Source organism: Falco rusticolus, chromosome 3, assembly GCF_015220075.1.
Source record: "Falco rusticolus isolate bFalRus1 chromosome 3, bFalRus1.pri, whole genome shotgun sequence".
In the NCBI taxonomy this organism is placed as follows: Eukaryota; Metazoa; Chordata; class Aves; order Falconiformes; family Falconidae; genus Falco; species Falco rusticolus.
The window spans coordinates 31,944,151-31,957,782 of NC_051189.1; the positions used below are offsets into that span (position 1 = coordinate 31,944,151).

The 13,632-nt window shown below is 40.0% G+C and overlaps 1 protein-coding gene across 1 annotated transcript; it reads right to left on the reverse strand.

Annotated features, from left to right (window-relative positions):
- Positions 1-553: 553 nt before the first annotated feature.
- On the reverse strand, positions 554-12,329 carry OTUD6B (OTU deubiquitinase 6B). The gene is made up of 7 exons (XM_037380889.1): positions 12,185-12,329; positions 9,547-9,701; positions 8,016-8,111; positions 6,259-6,571; positions 4,645-4,706; positions 3,850-3,956; positions 554-2,739 (listed from the first exon to the last, which is right to left on the reverse strand). Exons 1-7 carry the CDS (start codon positions 12,276-12,278, stop codon positions 2,655-2,657), a joined length of 912 nt encoding a protein of 303 aa, XP_037236786.1. The 5' UTR covers positions 12,279-12,329; the 3' UTR covers positions 554-2,654.
- Between the last annotated feature and the right edge of the window lie 1,303 nt (positions 12,330-13,632).

The window sequence follows — 13,632 nt, forward strand, 5'->3', positions numbered from 1 at the left end:
AGGGCTGTTGCTCTCAGTCTCACTCCTCTCTCCTGCTGGCACAGATGTGCCATTTTTATTTTTTTCCCCTCCTTAATATGCTATCCCAGAGGCACTACCGCTGTCGCTGATGGGCTCAGCCTTGGCCAGCAGCGGGTCGCGTCTCGGAGCCAGCTGGCATTGGCTCTGTCGGACACAGGGGAGCTTCTGGCTACTACTCACAGCAGCCACCTCTGTAGCCCCCGGCTACCAAAACCTTCCTGTGTAACCCTACTACAGCTCTGTTTCACTTGATCATTTTTATGTATGGAGCAGTTCAATAGTATTTTCAAATACAGCTTTTCAGAATAGTTCAATTTTAATTGCTAAAACACAGAGGATAAATTTTGTTTAGAAACAACTCAATTTCATGAAGAGTAAAGCTTCGTCTGCTTGAATAGGAATAGTCAGTTGTTGGAGAATTCATACTACAGTAGGACCCACAAGCCATAAAATAAATAGGTAAACTTTTTGATAATAGGAATTCAGTAGGGAACAATCAATCAAAGTACAAAATAGAAAATGACCACCACAAGACCTGCCACAAACTGATTTATTACTTTTTGGCCAGTCCCATACAGCAAGAGCAAAGATCTTTCACTCACTATATTAAAACATTATTTCGCTTTATACAAATTGTAAACATCTTCAACAGGACAAACTGTTGGTACAGGCATTCCACGGCTCTGGCATCTTTTCTCTGGCAGTTAATTGAATGAAAACCCAATAAAACAAAGAACTTTTTTCATGGGGTAGCTAAAAAAATGCAGCATATGCATTTAAAAACACATCCGTTCTAAGCAAAACACAGAAGAGTATTCCTGATTGCTATTTTTAGTGAAATTTATAGTGGTATTATGAATAGGAATATTTTTTCCATACTGCTGTAACCAATTTTTTGTTTAAAATTAGAAACATCATTTTATACATCAAGGTAGCAAACTAAATTGTACAGTAAAGCAGCTGCTATAAATACAGCTATATTTGCTATACTGTATCAGGTAAATAAGGACATAAAACCTCCCAATCCAGTTAATACTTGTTTTCCTGGCAGGAACCAGTCTAAACAAGTCACAATTCAAGTTCTGCTTCTCCAAAACCCCTTGCTATAATTGTCTGATTTTTTCCTCTCCCTCTCTCTCAAAGTGCTTTAAAGCAGACAATCTGATCCATAAAGTGAACACTTATCTCCTCCTCAAGTAAGAGCAGATTGTTCTTTCTAATTAATAAGACCCAGGAACATCAATCTGCTGGCTAACTTTACTGAAGGACTACAAGATACGCACTGTTACTAGCTTATAATCCTCAAATCAGAGCAAAGGTGTTTAAACTCGACATGAATCACTTTTTTCCGACTCATCAAAACTATAATACAGACAATGGTCATGTTATTGACTAAGGCTTAAAAAAAATAAATTAATTTAAAAATCACTTCTATTGTTAAAAAACAATTGCATTAGAACTTTGGTTTCAGTATACTTCTAATTTTGGAGTCACATTTACAGTGACTTAAAAGACAAAAATCTATGTTTCTAATGTAAAAAGTCAAGCCATATTAAAAAAAGCCACACCTGTCAGGTCTCTGTGCATTATTAGAAGCAATGAATATTTCAGTTTAAAGGTGATCTGCAGAAAAATTAAGTTCCTGACAAAACCCAAGGTGGTTATTTTTACACTTGAATGCAACCAGTTGTTTTAAGCATTATAAAATACCACATCTTTGATCACAAAGTGCTTAGATCAGCAGATCCATAAATGATGTGTTGAGTTTCACTACCTGAAGTGAGGACATTGAAGGGCTTTTAGTTTGTAAGATTTCTGTATCATCAAAATGCACAAATGAAAGATCATGAAGGATGAACAGCACCGTTAACTTGCATCAACGTTACGATGTATAAACAACAACGTTCTTCCTACAAGTTCAGTATAGAAAGAGCATCAAGATTCAGTTCCTGCTGTCAAATGGAAAAGAAAAAAAAAAAAAAGTCCTCAAACCTTGCTAAAAATCTTAGATGAAAGTCTTTAAAAATAAAACACTGTGATTCCTTCAGCCGAGCAAGGTATCAAGATATTCTACTACGGGATTTGTCTCCAGCTCTTCTCTACCCAAATGAAGAAAGGGATCCCTCCTAGAGCATTAAAGCTAGATCCTGACAGAACTAAAGAAACGCTGCAGAGGATATTCCATCAATCAAAATAAACAATCATTTTAAATACCTTAACTCTTCCGTGAGCATCAAAATCTGCCCAAAATGATGTAACAGGAACCTTCAAGTAACTAATTCTTCAGCAGAAATGCTGATTAACCAAAATATTTACTACTCTATCTTCACTGCAGCATGGGATGAAGGTCTATTGGGGGAAAAAAAAAAGTCTGACCAACATAGCCACCTTTTTAAAGATCTTCTAAACATGCTTAATGCCAACAAGTTCAAAATACTGTTGTGTAGTTTTGATTTGATTTGGTTTTGTTTTAAATTAAGAGCTGTTTTGGATTTATAGTGAAAACTTTTAAACTAAATTGAAAGGATTAAAAATGAAAAAAAAGCATAACTTTCCAGTCTGTCTGGAAATTGTCTGGTGCCCAACACATCAAGACACAGCTATTATCCATGTGGATTTATGACTTTTGTATGCTAGCTGCCATTTTCCGTGGCAGCATCTGTTAGAAGTTTTACAGAATTGTAATGTTCTCCTAATCCATAGGCATGTCTCATATACCTAAAAAAAGAAAAAGTTACAGAATTAGTGTTCAGTTTAACTAAAAGTATGTGTCATGACAAACATTAACAGCACTGGAAGACAGCTTAAATTAGAACAGAAAATACATTGGGGTGCATTAGGAGGAGCATGGCCAGCAGGTCAAGGAAGGTGATCGTCCCCCTCTGCTCTGCCCTGGTGAGGCCCCATCTGGAGTGCTGTGTCCAGTGCTGGGCTCCCCAGTTCAAGAGAGACAGGGAACTGCTGGGGAGAGTCCAGTGCAGGGCTACAAAGACAACTGACTGGAGCATCTCCCTCATGCGAAAGGCTGAGACAACTGAGCCTGTTTAGCTTGGAGAAGAGAAGGCTGAGATGGGACCTTATCAATGCACACAAGTATCTTAGGGGTGGGTGTCAAGAGGCCGGGGCCGGGCTCTTTTCAGTGGGACAGGACAAGGGGCAACGGGCACAATCTGCAACTCGGGAAGTTCCACCTGAATGTGAGCAAGAACTTCTTTACCTTGGGCATGATAGAGCTCTGGCAGAGGCTGCCCAGAGAGGCTGTGGAGTCTCCTTCTCTGGAGACATTCAAAACTCACCTGGATGTGACTCTGTGCAACCTGCTCTAGGAGAACCTGCTTTAGCAGGGCGTTGGACTAGCTGATGTCCAGAGGCCCCTTCCACCCCTGACTGTTCTGTGATTCTCCGATTAAATAACAGAGTACTAATAATGACAGCTTTTAAATTCTGGTGACTTCCAGGCACAGACTGACATAAACTTGTAAGAGGAAAAAGTTTCCTGCTGCATCTTATATGAATTTCACTATTATTTTGTAATTATCTAACAGGTTAAATGATCTTGTAGCATTCTATAATGCAGTGACTGAATCACACTTCAGACTGACTGTCAGCATTTTAAGAACTCTAATTACAATATCTTTAAACTAAGTGTGTTAACCACAAACATAAATTCTGACCTGCAAGATCTTTATTCAAGAAATGCTTAAATGTCAGATAAACAACAGAAAATGAAAGAGCAGGTGAATCAAAAAAGAAAGAGGGAGAATCAAAGCTGAGCCCTCTGATATAGAAGTGCACTGATTTGAAGAAGGGATAAAATTACATACTTACACAAGTATTATTGGTTTGCCTGAATATTCTTCACCAACAATAATGGGTGGGGAATCCATCTGCACTACTTCAATAGGTGTTTGCAAAATGTGAGACAAAGCCCTTAGCTTTAAGGTATAAAAACAATACAATGATATCATTAGATCCAATGCAGGGGAAGAGAAGAAGACATGGCATTTAGTTTTAGCAGACATCAGTTCAGACATCACATTTCAAATACTGTCAGAAAATAAACTTTAATAAAATAATCAAAACTATTTAAATGTTTTAAACTTTAATTGAAAACAGGTTGTCTTAAATTAATCACTAATTTGGTGATACAACACAGGTAACATTGAGCTAGCTTCAGTAATTTGGTAACTACTTTTTCATAAAACAATAAATAAGACAAAGTAAATAAATACTTATTTTCTCAAACTCAAGTTCTGGTTTACATTATAAAAATCTAACATTGCTCTGCTCTAGTCAGCTTTGCTACCATCTTAGTCTGCATAATAAAATGCTTTCTCCTTAGAAAGTCTTCTTCCGCTCATATTATCAGTCTTTCTAATGATATTTAAAACTACTGAATTCATTAACTTATGTGTCATCAAATACATCAGAACAGTGGTGCACCATCACAAAAGCTACCAATTCGGGAACACAATTTATAACCGTAGAGGAAAGTTCTTGATAAACTGTTTATGACTACATTCTCTTATGCCTTTAGGTGTTCTTTCTTAAGAAGCCCTTTTTTGAAGGCATATCCACCCACTTTGGAATTTCATAAATAAAAATTATCAGTGCAATACTTGCCTCCAGCTGACCACCCCATGCAGCTGTATTTGCTATATCATCACAGTACTTTTCAAATTCCTCTGTGGGAAAAGAAAAGACAATTTTTATTACTTATCTTATTTGAGAACAAGCAACTGAGGAAAAATATTGGTCGTACAATGAAGAACTAGAACCTGAAAAGTCCAAACACACCATACAAAAAAACATGTATGTCCACTGAAGAGAAGGAAAGCAACAGAAAAACACCAGAGGCCCCAGAAAAACCACCCCATGACTGTTTTAGAAGGAAAAATTAAGACAGCAGACAGGAATAAAAACAGGTATGGGAATAAAAAAAGTACAGGTTTAAAATATAAACTTTTTCTTTAGGGAACTGTTGACAAGAAGCATGAAATTGCAGTTTTCTTCCTGTTGGATATCAGAAAGTATTTTCTACAGTCTCAAAACAACAATGTGATAGCAAGTGGTATGCTTCGTTCTTACATTAGTTAGGTGTCAGGTATGTTTTTAAAATCTTATGACTGTAGGAAGTTCAATGGTTTGGTTTGGATTTTGGTTTTTTTTTTTTTCTAATTTCCATATTAGCTAACTTGTTTTTAACCTCAGAAGTATTTATTCCCAATAGTTCCTTTTGTTAAGAGCTAAATAAGTCTTTTGGAGATCATGTTCTACAGAAACCAAGCTTTTCAAAATATAAATTGCAACCCTTCAGGCTTCTGAAACCCATAAATTGTTTTTGATAAAGAAAAAATGGATTTTCTGAAGACTGCTCAGAACTGTTTTTCATACGTTCCCCTTATAACAGACTTAAGAGACATAAGAAAACCACAGCTCCCTGCTGCTCTGCAGAACTTCATTCAGTCTTCTCTTGGGGCACATTTATCCTTTTGCAATTATCTCTGCCAACATGGGAAAGATACTTTCTACTTCATAAAAGCCCCCAGTCACCAAATGAAATCTACAGCAATAACTATTAAATGAATGTAGCAGTAGACTAAAAAAAATTCTAGTGTTCCAGACATGCAGTAAGAAATGAGTAAACCATGTATTGCTCAAATAAGTACATAAATTCCATTTAACTGCATTTACTCAGCCACTCATTGCTCACACTGAATGCCTTTGTATTTTTTAGTTTAGTCTGCTTTTAAGGAAGAGCTCCAAAAGACCTAGCATAAATAGTGAAAATAAAGGGTAGAATAAGAGAAAGTGTATGTGCAAGCTATTATAAATAATTTGCTTGAATTTCACACTCTAAGTTTTCCTATGTAAATTGAAAACACCAATATAAAAGTTGACAGAAAATCACCACTAACCTGGTAGAGAAACTGTTTACAGTACAACTTAAATCACATCCCAGAACATGATTACCAAGTTCTGATTTTTTTTTTTTTTTTTTTGGGGGGGGGGGGGGAATAATGTTTGCTAGATTACTTAAAAAAAAAATAAAATTACAGAGATTGAAGTGTACCAAGTTTCATAGCAGATCATAATTCTGTGTTCCACAGAACACAACCAAATCAAAGTTCAGGAACAAACTTCGTAATGAATTAGTCCCAACTGAGCTGTAACTGAGAACAAGATATCAGAGATAGTTGTAACATTTTTTAAAATCTCCTATACCACAAGTCTTACCTCTGCTATACATGTCTCCAGTACTAGGGTTTGTAAGAAATGGCAGGAAGTCATCAAAGTGACTTTGCATATACTTTGCTGTTTGGCTCCTCAGAGTTGCAACAGTCCAGGAATTCTGGTGATCCTTGAGCTGATCTTCAATAGCTCTGTACATGCAATGGCCATCTGAAGGGATCTGTTTGATTTCTAAGTGCCTTGCTGCCAATAGGGAGGCAAGTTTCTGACTTTCAAGATGTCTAGCACCCGTTAAATTTTCTATCTCAGCTTCAGCTATCCTTTCTTCTCTTTCTTTCTCCAAGGCAGCTTTTTTTTCCTTAGATTAAAAACACATTAAAATTACATCAAATGTTAAAATTTAGAAGATTCCTGTAGAGTTCTTGACTCAGCGCTTGCTTTCAACTCTTCAAATGTCTTCTCAGTACATTTGTATCTGAGAAATGTTCTCCCAAATCAGTACCACCAAATCTTAGAGACCTCCTAAATCCAAACTTTAGCAAATGGTAAGTGACCGATAGATCCTAACTGCCTCTTACGCTACACCCAAATGTATGTGACAGGAGAAATCTTAAATATATCAACATGCAAAATAACATTTTTTACAACACCCGTAAAATCACTGTTATAATAGTAATTTCTTCAGGATCACCTATTTCACCACATTGTCAAACAACTTAAGTATGGGAATTCTAATTCAACAACAGAAAATATTGCTCTTTCATAATAAGCATGAGATCTACCACTTACGCATATGATTGCATAATGGATCTCATGTCATGAAACTGAAACTGCCTAGGGCTAGGTACTATACATCATAAAAGACTGCTCCTAACATAAAGGACGGATAAGAATGCATACAGAGAATACTAGAGGGGATGTAATAATAAATAACATAAAAATTAGTTTAGTAGAATGCTTCTTAAGTTTACGCTTAAGTTAACAGGCGAATAAGAGTCAAAGTAAATGAGTAAATAAAAAAAGCAGCAGTACAGAGAATGATCTTTTTACTTTCACACTTAAAATTCACCACAGATCAAGACCAGACTGGCTTAGGCAACCACAATATAGGAAAACTACGCTACAGAGTTTCTAGTTTGCCTAGACAGGATGCGATGAATTAAGACCATCCTTTTATCATGTTTGTTACAAGGCAGCTCTGCAGCAGCGACCATGTAACAGTGGATGGATTCTGCAATAAAGCAGTGCTCCTCTGGCCCTGCATCAACATTCAGGCAGGTACAATGAGAACGTTAATCCATCAAAATTTAACATCTGAAGGTTAACAAGAGTTAATCCTAATGGCCTGGACACCAGGTAGTGTTTCTTAAAAATTCAAAAATTTACAAGAATTTCAGTATTCATGTTCTTTGGTTAAATGTGTAAAGTTCTACTACTTGCATATTTTCCATGTATTTTACATTATTTTCATTCAATTACCTTACTTTTATTAATATTTTCAGTTAAATTCTTTTAAAATCATTTGCTTTACATCATTTGCTATTTCTGGCTCCCATCTCCTGACCTATTCTGATTCCCAGCTCATGGCTGAGGGTAAAAAAGTACAACTATTTATAAAATGCTTACATATCTCTAGGTAGCAGCTTTACAGATTGTCAAAGCACCCAGTAGGTACAGCATCAATACTGAATTAGCCAGGTAATGCCCCCTGCAAAATTGTTTAACTTTAGTTATTACAGTTCAGTTTAAGTGACTATAACTTCAATAAAATATTTATAAAATTTTTAAATGTAAAGTCATACCCGCCTCTTCTGTGCTTTTGATATTCGAGGATGCTGAACCTGTTGCTCTACTCCTTCAAGCTCTAAATTTGCAACACCATCAGCTATAGAATCTGTCTAAAAAGAAAAAAGTTAAATGTTCTTATTAGTATAAATTATAACAGAGATGTGCATCTCCTGAAACGATTTTAAATTGTGTTCCTAGGTAATTCCAGGGTATTTTTATGGTTTAACCACAAAGATCAGTGTATATCATAGAACCTATCAAAGCCAAGTGTGAAGAATTTCACATTCCAATCCACTGTCATGCGTTACTTTTTCTGTAGTGTCCACAGAGACAGTTACGAACCGTGTATCTCAAATTTAATCCCTATGTTCTCTTACAAGCTTCCATACTCAAGCATGAACGCTGCTCACTGGCTGAAAGGGAAAGTTTTCCTCACTATACCAGTTGTTGACCAAGGTACCCAAACAGCCATTATCAAGTTCTGTGACAATTAAAGCAGGAGAAGGCTCTAAAGCATAACCAGCAGTTGGAAAAGACAGGGAGTTGACACATCTCAAGAAAAGTGACAAAGCTAATGCCATTAATAGTATGAACTAGATGCCACCCTTGGAATCATAAGTGTGTTTCAATTTGAATAAAAAGTTTGCGAAGTGAAAGACACCAGACATCTCAAAACAAATTCCTCTCAGGCAAAGTTACATCCAGGGCAAGCATTTTACCTTGAAAGATCCTCCACTGTAACGTTTCAACTCTTTTAGCAACATAAAACAAACTCTTAAAACTAATCTAAGATACAAGCAAACTGGAGCACTACGTTTAAGGCTTACACACTACCTGCTTAAGCATCTGATTAAAAACTTATTACAGAAGATTGTTACAGGGTTGTAACTCTCACAACTGAAAACTTTTTCCACAAGGATTCTCAGCAGATGCTTCTCAGACAAGTCTATTTCCCTAAAAGCCATTCAGAAATGTTTTCACTCATTTTCAAACAAAAATACATTCACTTAACTCTTTGTTTAGCTACTTACGGGAAAACACATAGTCCAGAAAACATCAGGCAGACAGGTTTTTGTTTGTTTCTTTACAAGATTTAAACAGCCAAAAGTCATAGACTGTCAGGAGATGTATGAGCATGGAGCATTAGCATCATTCACAGCTAACTGTACTGCACCAATTTAGCCACAAGCTCTATTCCCATTTAGATTAGGGAAAATATATGAACAGGCCTGGTCACACAAAGAGTCATTAAGTGACAATATAACGGAACTTGAAAAAAGATTAAGACAACTGAGCTATTAACATAGCCTTAAGAGCTAAACAAAAAAAAGCTGGACAACAAAAAAATCCATGTTGTTAAATGCCCCTTCTAGCAATGCTCACCCACTGCAACAGCTGAATCTTTCCAAAGATTAAAAAAGTTACTAATACTGTAAAGAAAATGAGAAATACTTTGAAGTGTTACTTCATTACAATTTTTAAAAATTAAAGAAGCCCTAACACAAATTGTATCTGTACAACTTCAGCTAAAGTTAAGGCACTTACCTTATTCTGCTCAGGTGACACTTCCTTTAGCTGCTTTAATTCCCCCTTATGCTTCTGTTCAAGTTCTGCCTCTAGTTTGGCAACTTCATCAGCCAGCTGTTTTCGTCTCTTTTTATCATTCTTGGGAACAGCATTTTTCATGCCTTGAATTTTTGCTGTTAGAGAAGCAGTGTAATAAAACATGACCTCTAAATACAGATACTCCACAGTCATCGCAGAAAAAAGAACTGGAAGTCATGCAGAGAAAAAAAATTACAAGTATCAACATATCCGTATGTTTTAACGGTTTAACGGAGACTGGCTGTTATAGTCATCACATTTTAAAGCACCTATATTTTTCTTAAAAGATACAAATGTTATATGTGAAGAAAAGAAAAACTTGTGCCAGGTCACTATTATAAATACTTAAGAACTTCATTGATGCAGCAGACCTCAACCTTCAAGAAGATTGATTAAGCATTGAGATCTCAAATCCTGTCACAGGAAAGATGTGTAAATTCTTAATCACACAAGCAGCAGATTAAAAGTAAAAACAGAGGTTACCCGTCCTTAAAATAAAGTTTCTAAAAGTAAAATGTGTATTCAAGAAGAAAAAAAACCCACCGCCACCTTGCTTGAATTCTGTAAGTATTTTTAGGCTGTAAGTCAAGGCTCCGTTTCTCAAATCATAGAATAGTTTGGTTAGAAGAGGTCTGGAGGTCGTCCAGTTCAACCTCCTGCTCAAAGCATGGCTGAATTCAAAGCCACACCATGTTACTACGTTAATTCAGATTGACTTGGAGTTTAGTCCGATGACTGTGCAAAGTCTCCATGGATGGACATTCTATAACCTTTCCGGGCAGTTTTTTTCCAATCTTTAACCATTCTTGTTATGAAAATATTTTCCCTTTTTCCTCCCATGAGGGTATTTCTTGTTACCACTTTCAGCAGTTGTCTCTAGTCCATTCTCAACACTCTACTTTGAAGAATCTGGCTCCATCCATTATGCAGCGGAAACTACAACCAGATCCCTCACACTCTCCTCTTCTCCAGACTGAAGAAGCACAGCTTCCATAGCCTGTGCTCTTACATGACCTCTCCCTGTTAGCTCTCATCACTTCTGTATTCACTGTTTTAGAGTTACAGCACCAATTATTTAACACCCTGCTTGCTATTCATCACCTGTACATTTTCTTGTCCTTTACCCTTGACTGACACAATTGAGCTGAAGATGATGGCAATAATGAAACTATTCAAGAGATGGCAGCAAGAATGCTCATAATGAAAATTTTCTGTTAAGCATTCAATATCACAGATGAAGCAGCTGAGTTTAACAGACAGAAAAGCAGTTTTATTGATAAAAATCAACATAATGGGGGAGAAGGAAATCTAGGACTTGAGGCACACACAAATCCACCATGAGAGTATATGGACACAAGGATCATCAGTTGGAGGAGATGCTGGATTTTCAGAGGCTGGGATTAACCTTATGAACAAACTATTTTGCTATCTGTCAAACAGTTAATTATTGCACTTACCAGGAATATATCTTTTCAAGTAGGAAAACATGCGCCTATAGGTCACCTGCCTCTCCTAACTGAGAAGACTGGGGTTCTGTCTTCTGTGTACCCCTCCCACCTTTAGGTAGCAGGGCACTAAAATTGGATACCTCCCTATCATCTTCTCTAGGTGGAAAACCCCTCTGTTCCTCAGCCTCTCTCAATCAACCGGCCATGTGCTCCAGCCACCTAACCACAATGCTTGATCCTATCTCTCTTCTAAATTTCAACCAAATCTGAGGGAGGAAAAGGCATCTCAGAATAGTAAGTTCCTATAGACTGAATGGCACCATGCAGCCCAATCATGTCTTCCCTTCTTTAACCTTCTAACAGATAAAAGGCTGCAGATGGGCCTATTTCATTACATACCAAAAGAGCCGAACAAGGAAAAGGCTGTATATGAGCAACAAGAAAGGCTTAACAAAAAGGTTATTATCCACCATAAAACTCCATTCAACAGAATCCAGCTAACAAAATTAGTCGATTATATTCATCTACGTTGACAGGGTGGTAAAATGTGGCTCGTGAACAGTTCACACGGAGTACTGTAAGACCACACGGGTCTCCTACAGATACATTACTGCGGCTGGGCTGCATATGGAAGCTCATTCCAGATCAGTTGCACTGGGAATGAAGGTAGCTGCCTGGGCGGCAAGGTCCCTCACGCAGGCTTTTCAACCTAATACGCCTCACAAAAACACACCTTCTGTAACTTAAAAGCAATGCAGCAAAGCGTTAACATCACGTTAACAGTCCAGCGTTCCGTTACGGCTCTCCGCCAGGGAAGCCCGCAGCCCGCCTGCAGGACAAGACCCCCTCCCATCCGCACAGCACGGCCTGGGCACCTCCGCCCCGGTTCCGGTACCGACGCCCCCTTCCTCCGCATGGACTCCCCTCCCTCCAAGTCCGGCGGTGCCGAGCGCGCACATACACACACACACACCCGCTGCCGAGCGCGGCTGCCCGCCTCGCCCCCACAGAGCGGCCCGCAGGAGAAGGCCGAGAGCCGGGCCCGCCCCGCTCCCCCCTCGGCGGGGCGGCCTGAGGGAGCCGCTCTCCCCCCGCCCGAGCCCCCTCCGCCGGGCCGCGGCGCCCCTCACCCTGCAGCTCCCGCTTCTCCTTGCGCTGCCGCTTCACCAGCTGCTGCAGCGGCCCGCCGGCCGCCGCCTCCTCCTCCGCCCCCCAGCCCTCCATGGGCGCCCGGAGGCCCGCGGCGGCGGCGCGCGTGACCCCCAACCCCGGCGCGAGGCGGGAGCTCGCCGCGCTTCCGGCAGCACCGGCCCCCGGCCCCGCCCCCCGCCCGCGGTCCCTCGGCGCCGCCTCGGGCGGGAGCGGGGCAGGAGCGGAGTGGGGCGGGCGGCCCGGGGCGGCGCTCCCCTGCCCGTGCGGGTTGCTCCGTGCGCTGCCCGCCGCCTTGCCGGACCGGCTGGTCGCCGTGTCGCCGCCGCCCCGCTCTGTTAGGGCCGCGCCGTACGCCCGGCTGGCGGGAATAGGCGGCCTCTACCGCCGCGCCTGAGCCCGCGCGTTACGGGCCGCGAGCTCGGAGCGCAGCGGGAGCGGGGAGCGTTCCTGCCGTCCCCGGGCTGTGGGAGCGGCGGGGGCGGACAGGCCGGTGTTACGGGGAAGGCGAGCCCCGTCCTTACCGCGGGCCTCTGGCGCAGCTGCGGGGCTGCTTGCCCCTACCTCCTGCCCAACAGATAGGGCATGGCTGTGTCTGTATGCATACTCCGTATGGGCAGGTCTTCACTAAGAAAAAAAGGTAGTTTACCTCAACTTGAGGTGAATCCTGTTGAGGAAAGCTAGAGGTGAGAAAGGAGTTGGTTGAGGGTTTTGTGTGATTGATCACGTTAAGGAAAAGAAATTAAACCCTTCGCTTTTGTGCAAAATACACAGTGCCCTGTGTGTGCGCATTTTTTATATGAAGCTACTTAGCACTAAAAAACCCAGGAAGATTCCCAGTTTTTCAAGTTGTGATGTCTGTGATTTGCGTCTCCTCACCACTGTGAGACTACATCTTGGAGTGTAACATTTTTATTACAATAAATTCCAGATTTCCTGATGGGAGTCAAATCCCCACCTCAAAGTGGGAACTACAATTCTTGTTGAGTCCTAGTGTGGTGTGAGATGCTTTTCTATTCAGTGCAGTCACCAACGTTATTTTGTGGAACATTGAGTTCATCAGGCAAAATATAATTTATAAACTTTAGTATGTTAATTGGATTTAAAATTACTCAAATTGAGAAAAAAATTGGCAATGGAAACAGTAAGTTTGCGCTTAACTGTTACAGCATTGCTATTCTTTTACATTTTTATCAACAGACCCTCTACAAGAATATCTCCCTGGAGATACTTATAAGATGTGTAGATGTGGCACTTGGGGACGTGGTTTAGTGATGGACTTGGCAGTGCTGGGTTAATGGTTGGACTCGATGATCTCAAGGTTCTTTTCCAACCTAAATGATCCTACGATTCTATGAACCACACTGTCAAATGCAAAGAAAGGAAACAGATTGAAAGCAGAATTGTAAGATGATGGATCAAACTCTCT

Coding starts and splice junctions, on each gene's coding strand:
- OTUD6B (XM_037380889.1), bottom strand. CDS start 12,278: ATGGAGGGCTGGGGGGCGGAGGAGGAGGCGGCGGCCGGCGGGCCGCTG. Junction 6,572..8,015: donor CAAAAGCACAGAAGAGGCGG/GTATGACTTTAC, acceptor TTTTAATCTAAG/GAAAAAAAAGCTGCCTTGGA. Junction 3,957..4,644: donor CATGGGGTGGTCAGCTGGAG/GCAAGTATTGCA, acceptor TATACCTTAAAG/CTAAGGGCTTTGTCTCACAT.